Source organism: Bactrocera tryoni, chromosome 2 (assembly GCF_016617805.1).
Source record: "Bactrocera tryoni isolate S06 chromosome 2, CSIRO_BtryS06_freeze2, whole genome shotgun sequence".
In the NCBI taxonomy this organism is placed as follows: Eukaryota; Metazoa; Arthropoda; class Insecta; order Diptera; family Tephritidae; genus Bactrocera; species Bactrocera tryoni.
In genome coordinates, this window is record NC_052500.1 from 37697783 (window position 1) to 37720277 (window position 22495).

Below are 22495 nucleotides of genomic sequence, written 5' to 3' on the forward strand. Positions count from 1 at the left end.
AAAATGGCCAAAGGGTGTATTTTACCGCAGAAACGGCAGAACAAGTGGCCCAAAATCCACGTAAAACAACTTTGCTGGCTTTTTTTGAGCTATGTAATGAAGATGAATTCGCAAAAACACTTCTATACCACGAAGTCCCGCAATATTATACATGGGCCAATAATAAGTTCACAAGAAGGAAGCGTGGTGAGAACGTAGTTGGCCATCCAGGAATAAAAAAAGATGCAGCTTTAGGCAGAGTCTACTGTGTCCATCCTTCTCAATCCGAGTGTTTCTATCTTAGGATGTTGCGACATCACGTACGGGGCCCAACCTCATTCCAGTACTTGAAAACCGTTGACGGAGTTCTCAAAGAAACATATCAAGCTGCTTGCCGTGCTAGAGGTTTGCTAGAAAACGATGACCATTGGGAAAATACTCTGAGAGAAGCTTTGCTTTCTCAATGTTCACAACAACTGAGAGAATTGTTTGTAGTCATACTTTTATTTTGTTAGCCATCGGAACCATTAAAATTATGGGACATTTTCAAAGACAATTTATGTGAAGATATTAGACACAGAATCAGACAGCTAAATCTAAACTTCACCTTACCATACAATGCGGAAATTTACAACCAAGGTCTGATACAAATAGAAAATAAGCTGATGCAATTAAATGACAAAAGCCTAAGGGACTTTGGATTACCATGTTCAGTTCGTACAGAAAATAATGGAGCAGAGACAATGACTAATCGCTATGATACACATAATTTGACCGCTTTTGTTAATGAAAACCTACCAAAATTAGTCCCAGATCAAAGAGATGCTTTTGAAACTATAGTCGATATCGGGGAAGATAGCAATAGCAGTTGCTTCCTCAGGAATTGCTGCAACTCTCTTGACGGATGGAAAAACTGCTCATTCTACTTTTAAACTTCCGCTATCCGTAAATCTTGAGCAATAATCTACATGTTCTATCCGCAAAAATGGGCCTGTTGGTAAATTACTACAAGACGCCTCATTGATTATGTGGGACGAATGCACGATGAGCCATAGAGCACATATAGAGGTCATGAACAGAACCTTACAGGATCTAAGGAACTCCTCTGCAGTCATGGGCGGGATTACTTTTGTTTTTGCGGGAGATTTTCGACAAACTCTCCCCGTTATTAACAGAGGTACGCGAGCAGATATCATCAAGGCGTGCTTGAAATCGTCACCCTTATGGGCTTCAATTGAGACAATGAAATTACGAACGAATATGAGAGCTCATGTTCATGGAATCACTGATAGCGATTTCCCACAACAACTGCTAAAACTTGGAGAAGGAATTTTTCCCATTCCAAATTTAAGCGATCATTGTGACATTCTTCTGGATGAGTCCCTAGGTCAAATACTCCATAATTTGGAAAACTTAATAGATGCTATATACCCTGATATCGAGAATTTGCACCAAAAGGACTTTCATTGGCTATGTTCTAGGGCTATAGTGTCGCCTAAGAATGATACTGTTAATGAAATAAACAATCTAATAGTTCAAAAAGTTCCCGGCCAAATTAAAACATACAAATCAATCGACAATGTGACTAATATCGAAGACGCAGTCCATTATCCACAGGAATTTTTAAATTCGTTGAACCCTTCTGGACTGCCACCACATGAGTTGTCGCTAAAAATCGGAATCCCAATAATGCTTTTAAGAAATTTAAGCCCTCCGAACATGTGTAATGGGTCGAGGCTGCTTATTAAAGAGTTAAAGGACAATTTAATTGTAGCAACTATTATTACTGGCCCAGCAGCTGGTCAACTGGCTCATATACCGAGGATACCGATGATCCCGACTGATCTGCCAATCCCATTTAAACGGCTTCAATTTCCGGTAAAAACATCTTTCGCATTAACGATTAACAAGTCCCAAGGTCAAACCTTCGAATTAGTAGGGATCGACCTGCGAAAAAAATGTTTTACTCACGGTCAAATGTATGTTGGACTATCGCGGGTCGGAGCCCCTGAAAATCAATTTATTTTGTTGCCACAGAATAAAACAACATCAAATATAGTTTATAGGGAAGCTCTAACACAATAAAAGGTTTTTCTTTTGGGATTATGACCTCTTTGCAATAATTAAAAATAGAAACAAAAAAACAAAAAAACTTGATATTGAGAAAAAACAAACAAAAGAAACGTATTAAACAAAACGATTAAAACGTAAAAAAATATAAAAAACACTAATAAAAAATACAAAACCAAAAACAAAAAAAAATATAAAACAATGAAAAAAGTACAAAAAAATCTTAAATAATATGTAAGAATTAAATTTCATATTTTTTTTTTAAATTCGACGCAAAAAATTGTGAATATTTGTGTAAATGTCATGTTGAGTGCCCGTGCGAAGCCGCTATGTGTATGTAACAACATCCACTGCAATGTTCACAGTTTTTCTGTAATGTCTTTAGCATCAGCATTGCATCCGTGCGAAGCCGGGGCAGGTCGCTCCTAGTGTACTATATATGCGTGCTCAAGGAAATATCGCACTGAGATCCAGATTTTTATTATTTGGTGACTTAAACAGTTTTGGTCCGAGTTTGACAAGGTTTAGAAGGGAGAGGATATAGAGATATATTAATAAAATTTTATTTTGCATACTGAAAAGTGAAAAAATCAGTTTAAATTTAAAATTAGTTTATGTATATCGGATGCAGGCGTGATTCTTGTCCTATCTCGGGTGACATACCCTGACATGTTATGTATCGAATTTGGTTGAAATTGGGAGGGTAGATCCGGAAATTTGTTTTTTTTTTTACCTAAAGGTAGGCGGAGGAAGGGCATCCTCCAATAATGTATTGGCATTTTTAGTAGGTTTTAACATAACCGTTAAATGTGGGCGGGGTTTCATATTTTTCCACTGTCGCAAAAGGTGTTCAAAGCATTTGTCTCGTGTAAGGTCCAGTGATATACACATGTAGCTTCAATGAGCTGGGAGATATCTATGTACATTAAAATTATTAGAAACGAGGCCAGGCGCACTTCTTTAGGCCCACAGGGGCCTTTCGGTTTCAAACCATCGCAGCCGTGGTCCGGCGTGTCGATAACTTTTTAGCGATTGTACATGACTCAAGTTTTGTCCAACGAAGGGTTACTGTTCTAAAACAAAACTTAATCGCAATTCTGGTCAAATTTTCTTTTTAAAATGTCCATATAATACTGCTTCGTCATCACATCAATGAAAATATTCAGCTTAGCTTAAAAAAGGCATACCATTAAAGCATAACAACAAGCTTGCCAAACCGTACATTTTTAATTAAAAATTATGTCTTCGAAAAGGTATGTGATACCATTTTCTATAACCGTATTTTTATTGGCCTGTTTTAATTGTATACATAGTTAAGTCGAACTGATTTCGAAGTTTCCTCAAAAGAGGGGTGATAAAAATCTCATGAATAAGGCTTATACATGTTTTCAAAGGACTAATTTGGTGCCAACAGAAGTTGTGATCGACAGTTTTCATTGAGACACCCGAGAAATGAAAATTGCCATGAAAATCAGAGTCGAAAACGTGTTTTATGTCTTTGTTAAACTTCTGTTTTGAATTCGTCCTATTTAATTTTCTAGTTACTAATAACTTTTTAAGTATCAGCAGTATTTTACCAACGATCCAATCCACCTTGATACCATAACTTTTTGATGATAGTGGAACAGATCTCTCTTTGTTTCTTTCCACAATTATCTAAATTTTCGAAAATGTCTGTATCTTTCATGAATTGCCATTTCAGAATACATATCCATTTCATATCATTGAAATGTCATCAACTACAACTTTGCTTCCGCCGTTTTTTTTTTGTAAATTTAAGGCTTTATTGTATAAAAACGGTTACAAAAATATTATGCAAAATATTGGCCGTCCCTAGCTACTACTTTTGACCATCTTTCTAGTATCAATCCATTTTTTTACTTTTTCATAAGAACTGAAGTGCTCGTTAGCTAGACCGTGTGCCATCGATCGGAACAAGTGGTAGTCAGATGGGGCAACGTCTGGAGAATACGGCAGGTGGGGTGAGATCTCCCATTTCAGCGTATCCAAATATTTTTTGACCACTGACTTTATCGTGTCTTTCCTCGTACTGTGGCCGTTTTTCTTTTAGTGCTCGGCTCAAACGCATGAATTGCGTTCGGTATCGATCTCCTGTGATGGTTTCACTTGGCTTTAGCAGCTCATAATATATCACCCCCAGCTGGTCCCACCAAATGCAGAGCATGACCTTGGCGCCATGAATTTTCGGTTTTACCGTCGACGTGGAGGCATGTCCAAGCTTTCCCCATGACTTTCTTTGCTTAGGATTATCGTAGTTAACCCATTTTTCGTCGCCAGTTACAATGCGATGTAAAAATGCCTTTCTGTTGTGCCTTTGAAGCAGCTGTTCACATGCAAAAAAGGGCCGTTCGACATCTCTTGGTTTCAAGTCGTAAGGAACCCAGTTTCCTTGTTTCTGAATTATCCCCATGGCTTTTACGCGTTTTGATACTGCTTGCTGTGTCACTTACAACGAGTCGACCAATTCCTCTTGGGTTTGAAAGTAATTCATTTCAGCATCTTCGAAAATCTTCTCCCTTCCACCACCATGCCGGTCTTCGACTTCATAATCACCATTCTTAAAACGTTGAAACAATTCGTGACATGTTCTTTCACCTAGGACAGCCTCACCGTACGTTCCCGCAAATGTCGAGAATTTGGCTCAAAAAGTGACATTTTCAGTTGAGAATACATTTTGGATGCAATCAGATCTCTACGAATATTTTGTTGGATTAGTGTTGACACAAATGTCCAAGATCGATATAAAACGATATAATCGACCAGTACTTGACCCTAGAGACATCTATTGGGAAACGGCGGAAGCCTAATATATTGGCCAACATAAACGACTTTAAGACAATTGGAAAGTGAAAAAGTAGGGAATGATTAAGCTCGCGTGCAAGAATCAAATCTGGAAAATTCCTTAAAAAGAATATATTAAAATATGTTGCAAAAATAATTAAACTTAGTTTATGCTATATTTTAGTTCGCGTTAGCAAAAAATATATTAAAAATATTTTAAAATAAGTGATATACTTGTATATGTGATATTAATTCGACCGAATAGACTAAATTTAATGTATTGACCTAATGTGGAAAACCTCAAACAGAGGATCGGAATCCGTTTTATTGGGGATATGAAACTAGAGTATAAAGCAATTCAGGGCTAAACCACATAATTTTTAAGAAAACTTGTCCATTTAGTTTCATAAAATTATTACATTTTAACTTAAGTACTTAAATTTAATTAGGTGGAAAAACGGAAATCTTATTGGGGCATCTGTTTTGAGACAGAGAAAAGGTCGGGCTGATTGCATTAATTTGGACATTGATCAGGTATACCTGAAGACGTATTTTCAAGGAATTTTTATATATATATACAACTTACACACTGACCGACATATTCGGCATAAGCTTTGTTAGAAATAGGGAAATCATTATATGTAGTATATGGGAATCGGACGGATTATCGACCCGATTTTGTCTTTTTGCCAATACCACATACATATAATATATATATTATTTATATTATAATAAAATACAACGAATCGCATTAATCTCATTTAAAATTTGCGAACGAAAACAGGTTGGCTAAAATGAGTCCGACTATTACAACTGATTCAATCAGTGAGGAGTGAAACGTAATAACTCCAACTTATTATCTTTTAACTGAATTTGTATCCTGGTTTTCATTTTACAAACAATTAATTGATCAAATTGTATATATGTATATTCACAAATAAACTTACCGCAATTTTGATTCATTCTCAAAATGTTTCATGAAACTTTCACTAGCCGTGTGGTGATCGACTATTGTGATGTTGTGACTTTGATAGGAATGCAGCACGGCTATATTTGCCTCAACAACAGCTTTATCTTTCCACAATGAGGTTGGTGTGCGAGTATCCAAATTCATTTTCAACGCAATGGTCTGGAATACAAAATTAACAAACAATGTATAAACGGGAAAAAATAACGACGATTCTGATTTTGATTTGATTAGTTTCGATTCGTAGCATCTTTATTACATTTGCATGTTAAAAGAGGACAAAGTAAGTATATAAGATACTTGGAATATTCGATTTAAAAAAAATGGAACGGACAATAATGAATGAAGGTGGGAAAGATTATTTAGCACAGTGTAAATTGGTAGTGCAAATTGATAATATCCGATTGACTGACGGTCTGTCTATCCGCCTGTGCAGGCGATAACTTGAGTATAAATTAAGATATCTAGTTAAGCTAAAACATATAAAAGGGAAATAAATAAGCTCCAAACTAAGATACAAAATCTTTATTTGGTAGAAGGTATCACATTCAGCATTGCCCCAAAAATTTTTATTAAGTGGACAAGTTTCCACCTTCAAAAAGTCATTAAACCTTATCTCAAAAGCTACTTAACGAATTTCTACCAAACTTACTAAGAGGTAAAACTTTTTAATTTACTGCGGAAATCGGCTAAATCAGGTGATAAACACGCCCACCCCACAGGTATAATTGTTATGTTCAAAACTACTTAAAGTGTTACAACTCAATAAGTAAATGCCTCAGAAAGTTAAATTTTGCACCTAACATAGTAAAAGCATCGCAGTGCCCATCTCACAATTTTCGTATCATCCTTTCACTTTACAGTAAATAAATTGGACCATAACTTTTGAAGATAATGAGAGCCTGAAAAATCGTCCCCACAGTACAGTGTTCCGTAAATAATAGTCAAATATAGGTAATCAATATGTGAAAAGGCATCTTTTATTAGCATTATGAATTATGCCAAAAATGTATGGAATCGGGTAAGTACTTTCGGTTTTTCAAGCCAACTCTAACTCTTTTACGTTGGTCAATTACTGTGATATTTTCAAAATTTTCATAAGCTTAATAAGATGAGCAGACCACGGTCCAAACCTTTTATCCTTAATATAATGATTTCCGTTTCGCTGTTTTAATACCAATATTTTGGATATAAACGAAAGATATAAACGAAGATATAACGACTTATAATATAGTTAGTACATTTAATATCAAATATGAGTATAATTATTTCGCCCTTTCTTCGATACTACCTACTAAAAGGAAATGATAGAAATGTACCCACTATAACTGTGATTCGAAACATGTCTATCTATGACAACGTGTCAAGTTATGAATCGTGGATTTCTACGTATGAGACCGAAAGTAAACAGCAGTCGAGTGTGTGAGTGTTTCAAAATGAGTCGAATCCAACAAAAGCTGTTCACACCCATAGTACTTTCAAGCACATGGTTACCCGTTTGGAAAACCTGGACAATTCGTAACTTTACCACTTGAACAAGGCAGAGCAGTAAATTCTTAGTAGTACACAACCATTTTTTGTGAGTCATCTTTTAAGAAATCTGAAGTCTGATAACTTAATTGATGTTTGCTTTTTGTACTATAAAGTCAAAAAATCAGTTGGAGTTTACAAATTTGTGGTATGCAAAAGTAGGCGTGATTGTTATGACCGATTCCACCTATTTGCAATATCAACCCTCTTTGACCCTCAGCATGATTATTTGTATACATATGTATGTACATTATATATAGTATGTACAGTGCCACTCATAAGTTTTAACACAGCAACCATTTTGCAATTTACGGTTATTTGAAAAGCAGACTAATAGGTTATTTAGTGTAAACACATTTTTCCCCAAATGCTCAATTGGGTTGAGATCTGGAGATTGTTGTGGATGGGGCAAGACGTGTGCGGTGTTATAAGTTAACTACATTCTTAGAAAATGATCCGAATGCTTCGAGTCATTGGCTTGCCGAAATGTGACTGAATATTTAAATAAACCGTTTAGTCCATAATATCTCCTCACACCTTCAGCAGCCTTGCATCTCCACACCACCATAGCCGTATTTCACTGGAGCAAGATTTTGTTTTTGAAATTCAGTGTTGGACTTTCTCCACACCGAAGTACGACCATCGCTCCGAAAGATATTGTCTTACACTCATCTGAGAAGAGTACTTGGTCCCAGAATGTGCTTGGTTCTTTGATGTACTCATTTGCGCAGCTTTTTTCGGCAACACGCGAATTATAGCCAGCCGCACATAGTACTCTTCTAACGGCCATAGCATCAATATTTTTTCAAAATTCATTATTCTCTGCGTAGATAAGATTTTCGGTTCTATTTTGACTGTTCGAACAATGTGCGGCTTTTCGCGATCGCTTAAAACCCGAGGATGACCAGCACGCTCAGCACTTTTTAAATATGATGCTCCTTTTAACCGCGTTATGATATTGCGAATTGTGAACCGGCTCCTGTCCATCATTTTACATATTTCAGCATAAGACTTGGCTTGGTTATGCAGATGTAAAATAATTTTTCCTTCAGATATACGTTTTTCTTGTTTTGAAGACATTTTTATAAGAAAATGTTGTTTCTCCCGTTATTGAACACAAAAATGAGTTTAACAAGGCTAAAATAATTCACAATTTGAATAACTGTTAATAAATACGAAAAGTGTTGAGTTTTCGGAAAAGGAGTGGCCAGATTTTATAATATTTAGTTAAGAAACCGGGTGTGTCAGTACTTGTGTCGTAGAATTTGCTGTTTTTTATGAATGTGAATAAAAATGTGAAATTAAAAATGAATTATTATAAAAAACTTGGCATAAGTGGTAGTTAATTAATGGATTTAACAAGGAAAAATATGTTTACACTATTAACCTAGTCTGCTTATAAAATAGCCGTAAAACACAAAATAGTTGCCAAAATTAATGATTGAAGAGGCTAATTTACTATATGAAGGTGATTATTAACTGATATATACGATCTAATGCCAACCGAAAGTTTGAAAATCTTATATTAGGTATATGGCAGATGGAGGTAGTATTGACCCGATTGTATACAAGAATATTTTTGGCATTTCTTTATATTATTAACAGTAACAAGAAAAAACGTTAACTTCGGTTGCACCGAAGCTAAATACCCTTCACAGGTGCATTTCTGTTAGTAACTATGTGTTCAGTTTGTATGGAAGCTATGTGCTATAGTCAACCGATCTGATCAATTTCTTCGGAGATTACATTGTTGCTTTGGGAAATAATATATACCAAATTTCGTTAATATATCTTGTCAAATGTGAAAGTTTTCCATACAAGCATTTGATTCCGATCGTTCAGTTTGTATGGCAGCTATATGTTATAGTGGTCCGATATCGGCCGTTCCGACAAACGAGCAGCTTCTTGAAGAGCAAATGACGTTTGCAAAATTTCAAAACGATATCTTAACAAGTAAGGAAGTGTTAAGTTCGGGTGTCACCGAACATTTTATACTCTCGCACGATAAAGTGATAATCGAGATATCATTATCAGTCATTTACATATTTTTCAAATACCATATTTGTGTAAAGTTTTATTCCGCTATCATCATTGGTTCCTAATGTACATATGTATATATTATACAGAGAAGGCATAAGATGGAATTCAAAATAGCGTTATATTGGAAGAAAGCTTGGTTGTGAACCGATTTCACCCATATTTCGTACATGTCATCAGGGTGTTAAGAAAATATTATGTACCGAATTTCATTGAAATCGATAGAGTAGTTCCTGAGATATGGTTTTTGGTCCATAAGTGGGCGAGGCCACGCCTATTTTCAATTTAAAAAAAAAAAACCTGGGTGCAGCTTCCTTCTGCCATTTCTTCCGTAAAATTTAGTGTTTCTGACGTTTTTTGTTAGTCGGTTAACGCACTTTTAGTGATTTTCAACATAACCTTTGTATGGGAGGTGGGCGTGGTTATTATCCGATTTCTTCCATTTTTGAACTGTGTATGGAAATGCCTGGAGGAAACGACCCTATAGAGTTTGGTTGACATAGCTATAGTAGTTTCCGAGATATGTACAAAAAACTTATTAGGGGGCGGGGCCACGCCCACTTTTCCAAAAAAATTACGTCCAAATATGTCCCTCCCTAATGCGATCCTTTGTGCCAAATTTCACTTTAATATCTTTATTTATGGCTTAGTTATGACACTTTATAGGTTTTCGGTTTTCGCCATTTTGTGGGTGTGGCAGTGGGCCGATTTTGCCCATCTTCGAACTTAACCTTCTTATGGAGCCAAGAAATACGTGTGCCAAGTTTCATCATGATATCTCAATTTTTACTCAAGTTACAGCTTGCACGGACGGACGGACAGACAGACATCCGGATTTCAACTCTACTCGTCACCCTGATCACTTTGGTATATATAACCCTATATCTGACTCTTTTAGTTTTAGGACTTACAAACAACCGTTATGTGAACAAAACTATAATACTCTCCTTAGCAACTTTGCTGCGAGAGTAGAAAAACTGAGTTACTAGTTCGTATATGTATATACAGACAGACAGACAGACGGACAGACGGACAGACGGGCAGACAGACGGACATGGCTAAATCGACTCAGCTCGACATACTAATCATTTATATATACACTTTATAGGGTCTCCGACGATTCCTTCTGGGTGTTACAAACTTCGTGACAAATTTAATATACCCTGTTCAGGGTATAAAAATCAGTTTTTTACTTACAGCCATATTGTTATCGGAAAAGTATTATTGCCAAATTTTTATATTATATCTCGCAGATTGGTCGATATTTTCGATAAAATAGTTCACAATACGAACAGGGATCCTGGGGCTTGAAAAGTTTTTGGTTGATATGAACAGTTTTTGGTCATAAACTAGCACACTTCAAATGCACTATTCGCACAAAGTTCACCTGTACGCGTTAATTCGAGTGGTCAGCAATCCAGAACGCTACATCACATCATCGATACAATAGCAACCACCGGGACACATTCGCATAATGATCATATTTATCTGCTTAATATGGACACTGTCTCGTTGATCATCTAGTGCTTTTATTTATATTATACATTTTTATTATACTTTCCATATTTAATGGTAAACAGATATAATTACCTCATCAATTAAAATCATTTTAAATTTAAAGTACACTTGTATTCTTTGTTAACAAAGTGGAGGTGAGTGAATTATTGAAAATGGCACCTACTGGGTATACATTTAAACAGTTATATTATATATGTATCGGGTGATTTTTTAAGAGCTTGATAACTTTTTTTAAAAAAAAAACGCATAAAATTTGCAAAATCTCATCGGTTCTTTATTTGAAACGTTAGATTGGTTCATGACATTTACTTTTTGAAGATAATTTCATTTAAATGTTGACTCATGTGGTTTCAACAAGATGGCGCTACATGCCACACAGCTCGCGATTCTATGGCCATTTTGAGGGAAAACTTCGGAGAACAATTCATCTCAAGAAATGGACCCGTAAGTTGGCCACCAAGATCATGCGATTTAACGCCTTTAGACTATTTTTTGTGGGGCTACGTCAAGTCTAAAGTCTACAGAAATAAGCCAGCAACTATTCCAGCTTTGGAAGACAACATTTCCGAAGAAATTCGGGCTATTCCGGCCGAAATGCTCGAAAAAGTTGCCCAAAATTGGACTTTCCGAATGGACCACCTAAGACGCAGCCGCGGTCAACATTTAAATGAAATTATCTTCAAAAAGTAAATGTCATGAACCAATCTAACGTTTCAAATAAAGAACCGATGAGATTTTGCAAATTTTATGCGTTTTTTTTTTAAAAAAAGTTATCAAGCTCTTAAAAAATCACCCGTTATATGGGACTAGGCGAAGTACTGATCGGATTCAACCCATTTTTTACACAAGCGTATAATATTATCAAAGAAACAGTTGCTTGAAGTCCACATATATATTTAGCGTCTGGGTTCCTAAAACCGACGTGACTTTTGTCTGATTTCGAACACATTCACATTATAACGTAGGTACATATGTCAAGATTATATCATCCTATGTTTGGTTGGCCCATTGTCTAATTTTAACACCTGCTTCTATAAAATACAAAAAAACGAAAACGAAATACTCTCGTAATTTTTCACAAGCTATTAATTTATTATAAAACTTATGAACATTTTTATACTCTCGCAACAATGTTGCTAAGGAGAGTATTATAGTTTTGTTCACATAACGGTTGTTTGTAAGTCCTAAAACTAAAAGAGTCAGACATAGGGTTATACATACCAAAGTGATCAGGGTGACAAGTAGAGTCGAAATCCGGATGTCTGTCTGTCCGTCCGTCCGTCTGTCCGTCCGTCCGTGCAAGCTGTAACTTGAGTAAAAATTGAGATATCATGATGAAACTTGGTACACGTATTCCTTGGCTCCATAAGAAGGTTAGATTCGAAGATAGGCAAAATCCGCCCACTGCCACGCCCACAAAATGGCGGAAACCGAAAACCTATAAAGTGTCATAACTAAGCCATAAATAAAGATATTAAAGTGAAATTTGGCACAAAGGATCGCATTAGAGAGGGGCATATTTGGACGCAATTTTTTTGAAAAGTGGGCGTGGCCCCTCCTCCTACTAAGTTTTTTGTACATATCTCGGAAACTACTACAGCTATGTCACCCAAACTCTACAGAGTCGTTTTCTTCAGGCATTTCCATATACAGTTAAAAAATGGAAGAAATCGGAAATTAACCACGCCCACCTCCCATACACAGGTTATGTTGAAAATCACTAAAAGTGCGTTAACCGACTAACAAAAAATGTCAGAAACACTAAATTTACGGAAGAAATGACAGAAGGAAGCTACCCCCAGGCTTTTTTTAAACATTGAAAATGGGCGTGGCCTCGCCCACTTATAGACCAAAAACCATATCTCAGGAACAACTAGACCGATTTCAATGAAATTCGGTATATAATGTTTTCTTAACACCCTGATGACATGTACGAAATATGGGTAAAATCGGTTCACAACCACGCCTTCTTCCAATATAACGCTATTCTGAATTCCATCTGATGCCTTTTCTGTACATATAATACGAGTATATACATTAGGAACCAATGATGATAGCGGAATAAAACTTTACAAAAATACGGTATTTGAAAAATATGTAAATGACGTATAATGAAATCTCGATTATCACTTTATCATGCGAGAGTATAAAATGTTCGGTGACACCCGAACTCAGCCCTTCCTTACTTGTTTAGTGTTCGGCTTCATATACTATGTTCGGACCGACATTGAAAACATCTTGAAAACACATTTGTGGGTTGTGGAATTTAAATCGTTCGGTCCGACAATGTGTGTTTTCGATGAGTCACTAATTTATTTCACTAATTTATTTGTTTGTGAGCAACGAGAATGGTAAGTTTTGGAATCCTTCATATTTGCTTATAATTATTACTAATAATCGAGTTTTTTAGAATTTCGACAAAAAAATATTAATTGCGAAAGCATTGACTTTTGCTTCTGCTTGCTCAATTGGCGTAGACACCGCTTGCACGATTATAGCCGAGTTAACAAAAGCGCGCCAGTCGTTTCTTCTGTTCGCTACGTGGAGACAATTGGATATTTGAAGCGTAGCCAGGTCCTTCTTCTCTTGGTCCTTCCAACGGAGTGGACGTCTTCCTCTTTCTCTGCTTCCCCCGGCGGGTACTGCGTCGAATACTTTCAGAGCTGAAGTGTTTTCGTCCATCCGGATAACATGACCTAGCCAGCGTAGCCGCTGTCTTTTAATTCGCTAAACTATGTCAATGTCGTCGTATATCTCGTACAGCTCATCGTTCTATCGAATGCGATATTCGCCGTGGCCAATGCGCAAAGAACCATAAATCTACTACCAAGTTAGACGAAATTATCTCCAACTTCAAAGTTAGGTCTGTCAACAGTGACGTGGGAGCCCAGTCGCGAATACGACGACTGTTTGTTTGATGACAGGAGATATTTCGTCTTGCCCTCGTTCACTGCCAGACCCATCTGCTTTGCTTCCTTGTCCAGCCTAAAGAAAGCAGAACTAACGGCGCGGGTGTTGAGGCCGATGATATCAATATCATCGGCATACGCCAGCAGCTGTACACTCTTATAGAAGATGGTATGGTATGAAGAATATGGTTCTCTATTTAGTTCTGCAGTTCGAACTATTTTCTCCAGAAGCAGGTTGAAGAAGTCGCACGATAGGGAGTCGGCTTTGTCAGAAACCTCGTTTGGTATCGAACGGCTCCTCCCGATCCTGACGGAGCTTTTCGTGTTCCTCAACGTCAGTTTACACAGCCGTATTAGTTTTTCGGGGATATCAAATTCAGACATCATGCCATAAATGCAGCTACTTTTCGTGCTGTCGAAAGCAGCTTTGAAATCGACGAAGAGGTGGTGTGTGTCGATTCTCCTTTCACGGGTCTTTTCCAAGATTTGGCGCATGGTGGTCGGTTGTTGATTGGCCAGGTCTAAAGCCACACTGATAAGGTCCAATCAGTTTGTTGACGGTGGGCTTTAATCTTTCAGACAATACGCTCGATAGAACATTATTTGCGATCTTGAGGAGGCTTATCCCACGGTATTTGGCGCAGATTGTGGGGTCTCCTTTTTTATGGATTGGGCAGAGCACACTTCAATTCCAATCGTTGGGCATGCTTTCGTCCGACCACATTTTACAAAGAAGCTGATGGATGCTCCTTATCAGTTCTTCGCCGCCGTGTTTGAATAGCTCGGCCGGTAATCTATCGGCTCCCGCCGCTTTGTTGTTCTTCAGGCGGGTAATTGCTATTCGAACTTCTTCATAGTGGGGCAATGGATCATCTGCTCCATCGTCATCGATTGGGGAATCGGGTTCGCTTTCTCCTGGTGTTGTACGTTCACTGCCATTCAGCAGGCTGGAGAAGTGTTTCCTCCATAATTTAAGTATGCTCTTGGCATCGGTGACTAGATTACCTTTGGGGGATCTACTAGAGTATGCTCCGGTCTTGAAACCTTCTGTAAGCCGCCGCATTTTTTCGTAGAATTTTCGAGCTTTACCCTTGTCGGCCAGCTTATCAAGCTCTTCGTACTCACGCATTTCGGCCTCTTTCTTTTTCTGTCTGCAAATGCATCTCGCTTCCCTCTTCAACTCTCGGTATCTATCCCACCCCGCACGTGTTGTGGTCGATCGCAACGTTGCGAAGTAGGCAGTCTGTTTTCTCCCCGCTGCGACACGTCACTCCTCGTCGTACCAGCTGTTCTTTTGCACTTTCCGAAAGCCAATGGTTTCGGTTGCAACTGTACGTAAGGAGTTTAAAATGCCGTCCCACAATTCTCTTATACCGAGTTGTTGACGAGTGCTCTCAGAGAGCAGGAGTGCAAGCCGAGTAGCAAATCGTTCGGCTGTCTGCTGTGATTGCAGCTTCTCGGAGGCTGCACAGAGGCAGGTACGAATCTTGGCTGCAACAAGATAATGGCCCGAGTTGATGTTAGGACTTCGTAGCGTACGTACGTCTAGAACACTGGAGACGTGTCTTCCGTCTATCACAACATGATCGATCTGGTTGGTATCTTCTTATACTGGAATCTAGTACCACAAATAACCATATTTCGGGCCCCGGCGAAGTTAATCAGCCTCAACCCATTTGGGGATGTTTCGTCGTGGAGGCTAAATTTACCAACCGTAGTGCCAAATATACCTTGTTTGCCCACCCTGGCGTTAAAGTCGCCAAGCACGATTTTGACATCGTGGCGGGGGCAGCTCTCATAAGCGCGCGCGCTCCAAGCGCTCATAGAAGCCATCTTTGGTCACATCGTCCTTCTCTTCCTCGCTTTGATGCGGATTGTGGCTAGACGTTCATTCACCGGAATGTTAGTACTCGGCGACTGAGTCTCTCACCCACCACGAATCCAACACCAAACTTGCGCTTCTTTATATGGCCATTGTAGTAAATGTCACAAGGACCGACTCGTCTCTGTCCTTGTCCCGTCCATCGCATTTCCTGGACGGCGGTAATGTCAGGCTTTATTTTCGCGAGGACATCAACCAGCGAGGCAGCGGCACCTTACCAATTAAGGGTCCGGACATTCCGGGTGCATGCCCTGATATCGTAGTCCTTATTTTGTTTGCCATGGTCGTCATCAAAAGGGGGGTCTCTCATCCGAGGCTTGTTGTTCCTTTTCATTGGGGGTGTTTTTTACGTGGCGGGTCCCAAACCCAGCGCACAACCCTATGTAGGGGATGTTTCGCCTTCTCACTTTAGCTCGCCTTCGAACGGATGTTCTTAGGCTACCCAGAGGATACTTGGTCAAAGACCGGAAGTTGTGAGCTGCTTGAGCCATGTGTAAAAGAATCGTTTCGTAATACCATTTCTTCTAAATTTTTATTTTCAGTCCTAACTGATGACTAGGGCAACCCAAAAATTGCATTTGCAAGTTGTTTGTCATGATCGCAATTCTAATGCCTGTTAATTAGAAACACGTTTTGTAAATTTCTCTTTAATTTAAACTAAACGTGTTGTTGCAATTTTTTGCAATTTTAGCAATAAATGCAATATTTTGCAAAAATGACTTTTTAGTGTCATTTTGCAAATAAATACAATTTTATGAAGCAATTTGAACAATAAATGCAATTTTATGCAAAAATGCAATTTCAAGTAGCCATTTTCATAATTTCGATTACATTTGAAAAATTATCGATACACAAATTATCATATGTCACATCTCTGTGAACAGATGTTTTGAAGTTTACCATATCTAACATAAAGTTATATAGCGTGGCCGGGCATGTAGCTAATTTTTAGTTGCAAAATAGAGTGAGGTAAATTTATTCAATTTCAATTAAACAAAGTGATTTATTTATTTTATTCTATAATTTATATAATGCCGAAAGCAAAACAGCAAAAAACGGTCAAATTAGCTTCTTATGTCGCGAAATATCCTATTTTTAAAACTGATGGCGTCGTATTGTTTTGCAAAGCTTGCAACAAGTCTGTGTCGTCAGAAAGATTATACTCTTTGTAATCGGATGTTGCAAGTTTGGCACATAGTGAAGCGGAATAAAAAAATTCATCAACAAGTACGCAGCCATTATTAACTCAAACCGCAAGTTCCAATCAAAATTAGTTCGCGCAAGATTTATGCAAAGCAATAGTTGCATCGGACATTCCACTTTATAAATTAAGGAATGAAAACCTAAAAGGTTTTTTTGGAAAATATGTAGATTTAACTATTCCTTCTGAAACCTCCTTGCGTAGAATAGTTGGTGAAATTTACAACGAAACTCTTGAAACCATAATAATGCAAATAAAAAACAAATATTTGTGGATATCGATTGACGAGACAACCGACTCGTCTGGGAGATACATTGCTAACGTCGTCTGTGGCATATTGGATACGGATTCCGAAGAGGCCAAAAAACATTTTTTGGTGCATGTAGCAGAGTTAGAGAAACCCGATCACGCTGCTATTGCTAGATGTTTTGACGATGCAATTAAATTGTTGGACCCAAAATTTGACAAAACTCGTATTCTTTTATTTCTCACAGACGCTGCGCCGTATATGGTGAAGCTGCGACTGCTTTGAAGATTTTCTTTCCAAAGATGACGCATTTAACATGTCTCATTCATGGCCTCCACAGAGTATGCGAAAAGATTCGCGAGAGCAGTCCAAAAGTCGACCAATTAATCTCTAGTGTAAAAAAAATTTTGTTAAGGCGCCCAAAAGAGTACATATTTTCAAAGCCACTGAGCCAGAGCTCGAATTGCCTCCACAGCCTATTATCACTCGACTTCATTGCGCCAAAAATGAAGTTTTTAGTGCAATTTTTGCGTTGCCCTGCTGATGACTTACTAATATATAAACATTTACACAATAACCTATCAATACAATAGGTAATATCTTTAATATTCACCTCTAACATATTTCGACGATTTACATCACACAAATTCCGACAACCAATTTCCGTTGACATGTACCAACCGCTGAATGCAGTCGCTGTGAATTGAAGACCGCCCACATCAAAGAGCATCGACGAAACTGCCGGTACAGCATACCATCGGAGCTCCAATTCTGTAAACCACTCAAATCTGTAAGAAAAAACGTTACAATTATTTAAAAGTTACTTAATCAATAATATAACCCAACAATGTGATACAGTTCGATTTTCAGTGAGCAATTCTGTTTTAGGTAAAAAATTAACACATGCATGCATTTATTATAGGTGATACATATAAAAATCCACGTGGAATTTTGAACTTCAAAATTTTAAAATGTGTATACAGTCGCAACATTATGCATAGAATATAATAGCTTTGTTCAACTAACGGTTGTTTGTATCACCCAAAACTATCCAATAGGTAATTATATAGGCCGAGTATAAATGTATGATATGAATGATAAGGATCTCGAGACGAGTTGAAATTCGTCTGTCCATCCGTCCATCTGTGCAAGCGATAACTTGAATAAAAATTAAAATTTCTTAATGAAACTTGGTGCAGGGGCTGTATCGATCCTTTACCATGCCCGCAAAGTGCTGTTAAACGAAAACATATATATAAGTGCGATAACTAGCATAAGCTCCAAATTAAGAGCGAGTTCAAAATTGTTTAAAGGCGGTCTTGACTCCCTCCCTTAATTAGTTTAATGAACAAATCTTCCAAGCAGCTAAAGGTAAGTCCTGACAAGATGTTTCTTTATCATCTCTTCATATCGAAAATCGATAAAATCAGATAATAACCACGAAACTATATAATTTTGTACTTGCAACTCGAAATACCCAGTGCCTGTAGCTGACTTATTACCAAAAATATCGGTGTGTTTGTGTCCTTTAGCTCTCAAATATTTAATAGAAATTTTAGTTATTTTGATCATGACCGTTTTTGCAAAAAACAAAAAAAATAGTATTTGGGTATAATCAATAGAGAGGCTTGTTATTGGTCTTTTAAAATTTATATTAATTAATTCATATTTTCCGGCTCCTAGGAATGATGTGACATAATTTTTTCTCTTTTTCTTTTAAATCAATAAGCAACTAATATATAGAGATAAATCTTTGACCGAACAGTGCCTTTGAAATATGCAATTTTATGATCAAAAATTTGCCAAATCGAACAAAAACTGTGTAATGTCCTAGGTACCGAATATGTAGACTAGGGTGTGTCATTCTGAGGGAACCTTTTTTTTCAACTGAAAAACAGGCTAAAAACTTTCGAAAATGTAAAAAAAAGTCACTCAAAAGATGAGCTCTTAATATAAATATTAAGAGGTGCCTGTTTCAAATTTTCTATTTTCCATATAAATAACATGGAAAAAAAATCATTTTTTTTGTGGTGGTTATTGTGCGGAGGTTATTATATGTGCACGCGTTGGCTGCCAGCAGAACAAGAGAGTTGCTCGTGTGATGTGTAGTTCTATATAGGAACACTATCTTCGGGATCGTCATCACCTGTCGTAAAATTTAAAATATATTTCCAGCAATTAGCTAATGTTACTTCGCTGACACGACTCCAAGTGTCATCCAAAAGATTTATAGCTCTTCGTAAAGTAATTTTTTTCATCGAATCGAGTAAATTGGAGTTTGTAGCTGCTATTGAGGCTAAAAGGCTGTTTCTGTAATGCAACTTTGTGATCTTTATGGCATTTTGATCCATTGGTTGGATGAGGGGAGTAACGTTTGGTGGCATAAACATTGCCAAAATTTGTCCATCCTCCGTTGTCAGCTGAGCTTCATTTGGGTGAGAAGGAGCGTTGTCGATTAGGAGTAGAACTTTAATTGGCAAACCTTTCTCCTTTAAAAATGACGTTACCTAAACAACAAATTTAAAAGAAAAAAGTTAACAGAATACAAAATAAATCCTCACCTGTGGAATGAAACCATTCCTTGAAAACAGCCGACGTCATCCAGGCGGATTTGGAGCTATTATAGTCTGTGGGGCATTGATAGTTTTTAAAGCAGCGTGAATTCTTTGCCTTTCCAATTACCAAAAGTTTCAGTTTATGAGATCCAGTGGCGTTTGAGCAACATAAAAACGTGATTCGCTGCTTTTCCGACTTAACGCCTGAGGCTCTCTTTTCCATACTGGACACGTACGTTTTTTCTGGCAGAAGTTTCCAGAATAAGCCTGACTCATCAGCATTATATAACTGGTCGTTACACAGCTCCAGTTCGGCCATTTTAGCCTTAAGTTTTTCCTTATATGGATCCACGAGCTGAGGCAGCGAAGATAGTTTTTCGCCTGATATTTGCAGCAGTCGAATACCGTACCTTTTTTTTAAATCCCTGAAGCCATCCATCACTAGCGTTGAAGTTAGATTCATTTTCCTTTACTTGTGCATGCAGTACTTTGGCCTTTTCTTTCAACATTAAGGCACTTACTGGCCAGTTTTTATTCCGCATTTTGATGAACCAACGATAAAGAGCTTCCATTTTGGGAAGCTCTGAAGGACGCAGAGTTCTTCTTTGTCCAGGTCCCGAGTATGTGTTGCTCACGAACTTTAAAATCACTTGTTTTTTTGCTTTGATTCCACAAATTGTTGATTTAGCAACATTATATTTCTTTGCTAAAAACGTCATAGATGAGCCTCTTTTTAAAGAATCGAGAATATCAGCATTTTGCTTCAATGTCAAAAAACGGGGTGTTTTTTAGAATTCATTTTTAACAGAAAATCTAAAACGAAACACTCCACGCGAATACAAAATTGCAACTGAAGTATTCTACGCATTACATGCAATACAAATGAGAGTCTTATTCTACAATTAGGGGATTCTCCAAATTCAGTATAAGTGAGTGACTTTTTTTCACATTTTCGAAAGTTTTTAGCCTGTTTTTCAGTTGAAAAAAAGGTTGCCTCAGAATGACACACCCTAATGTAGACCCTAGTACCTACTTTAACTTTTTATTTTTTACTGAAAATATTGGCCAGTGTGTGGGATATACAGGGTTTTCTAATAAGAGTGATATGTTTTCTTAAAAAAAATTACATTTATTGTAATTGCAACCAGTTACTACAGAGTATTATAGTTTTGTTCACCTAACGGTTGTACGTATCATCTAAAACTATTCGAGATAGATATAGGATTACATATATGTATATATAAATCAGGTGGCATTCCTCTTGCATTCTTACATCACATTATGAAAATGAACGAAATCGGACAACAACCACGCCTACTTCCCATATAGCACAACTTTAAATTCCACTTGATGCGTTCAGTTTCCAGAAGACAAATCAAGAGTAATTAATATGACGGAATAATGTCTTTAGTGTGTGCCACCATGTGACCAAAAATTGTTTAAATCCAATAAAAACTGTTCAAGCCCCTAGGTTCCGAATATTTAGACCCCGGTACTTATAATTGACTTTTGATCGAAAATGTAGGTCAGTGCGTGAATATATAACTGAAACTGAGGGATAATCCTTCTTTTATAATAGTATTTCTGGATGTAAAAAATGGGATGAATTGGACTAATACTTCTCTTAGCCCCCATGTACTTAAAATAAAGATTTTCGAATGTTCTGGTGACTTTGTACCGCATATACCGGCAGTGCCGTCTTAGCCTCGAGGCAAATAAAGCAAGTGCCTATGGGCCCATCGGTACTTAGGGGCCCACTAAAAAAATTAGAACAACAAATTTGTACTTGTTGAAAGACAATGCAAAAAAAATTATATGTATGATCGCGACGCAGCGTAAATAAAAAGAACAAAAAAAAATTACTCAAAATTATTTATTTGCTTATGCGAGCCACTTCAAAAGCACGCTTAAACAACAACAATTTCTCAGAAAAGCAACCGGCGTCAAAGCAAAATTTTTTTTTCAGCAATTAAAATATTTTTCAAGGGTAGGCTTCAGCAGAAGCACATCATGTCGGCGCCACAGATTAACCTTTATGTCATTCAGACAAAATTATATACGAACAGACATAAAATATAAGAATATTTGCTTCTGCTGAAGACAATTTACAACAGTGGTCCGCAAAATTTCATTTCCAAGCCCATGGGCTTGCAGCAGTCGACGCTCTGCTGACACACATGTTCCATAAACTGCTTCGCGCAATGCACGATGATGTGTGTTCGGCTATTGCGTCGCTGCTAGTACTGCAAACAATGTACTACAAACATGAACACAAATACCAGCACAAAAGCAGCAAAACGCATACATGCTACAAAGCCCTCAGTAGCGTTTGCGTGCCTCTGATTTACAATAACAATTATGTTACGATCAATAATGAACGTTTGTGCAAACAAGAAACTGTTAAATTCTATCTTTCTGTTATTTTTATGGCATAGCAGCAGCGCATTTTGCGAGAAGCATTTTTTCTATTTAAAATTTAAATTCACTTGTGCAAATGCTCTTAAGCTGTGAAGTGCTTTAAATAATTAATAATATTAGTAATATAAAGAATTCATTCATAACCGGAATTTTCTCAATATATTGTTTTGCGGAACAAAAAGGTATGTACCTATTCAAATTATTATTTTTATTCATTATTCTTTTTTTATTTAAGGCGAATAATGTCTGACAAAAAACATGAAAGTGGAGCACAAAAACGTAAAAAACGAGAAGAAAACGCTGCTTAGCTCAATGAGCAATTGAAAAGAAACACCAAAACTACAAAAACAAATCTGAGAATCAATCTCAGCATCCCACCA

General features: G+C 37.2%; 1 protein-coding gene across 1 annotated transcript in view; it reads right to left on the minus strand.

Annotated features, from left to right (window-relative positions):
* Positions 1 to 22495, minus strand: part of LOC120768077 (nitric oxide synthase-like) — a 187895-nt gene that overhangs the window by 109977 nt on the left and 55423 nt on the right. Inside the window, exons 3-4 of the mRNA XM_040094607.1 lie at positions 17756 to 17930; positions 5799 to 5980 (exon numbers count right to left, since the gene is read on the minus strand). Of these exons, the coding sequence (XP_039950541.1) occupies positions 5799 to 5980; positions 17756 to 17930 (357 nt within the window). The remainder of the gene's footprint in view (positions 1 to 5798; positions 5981 to 17755; positions 17931 to 22495) is intronic.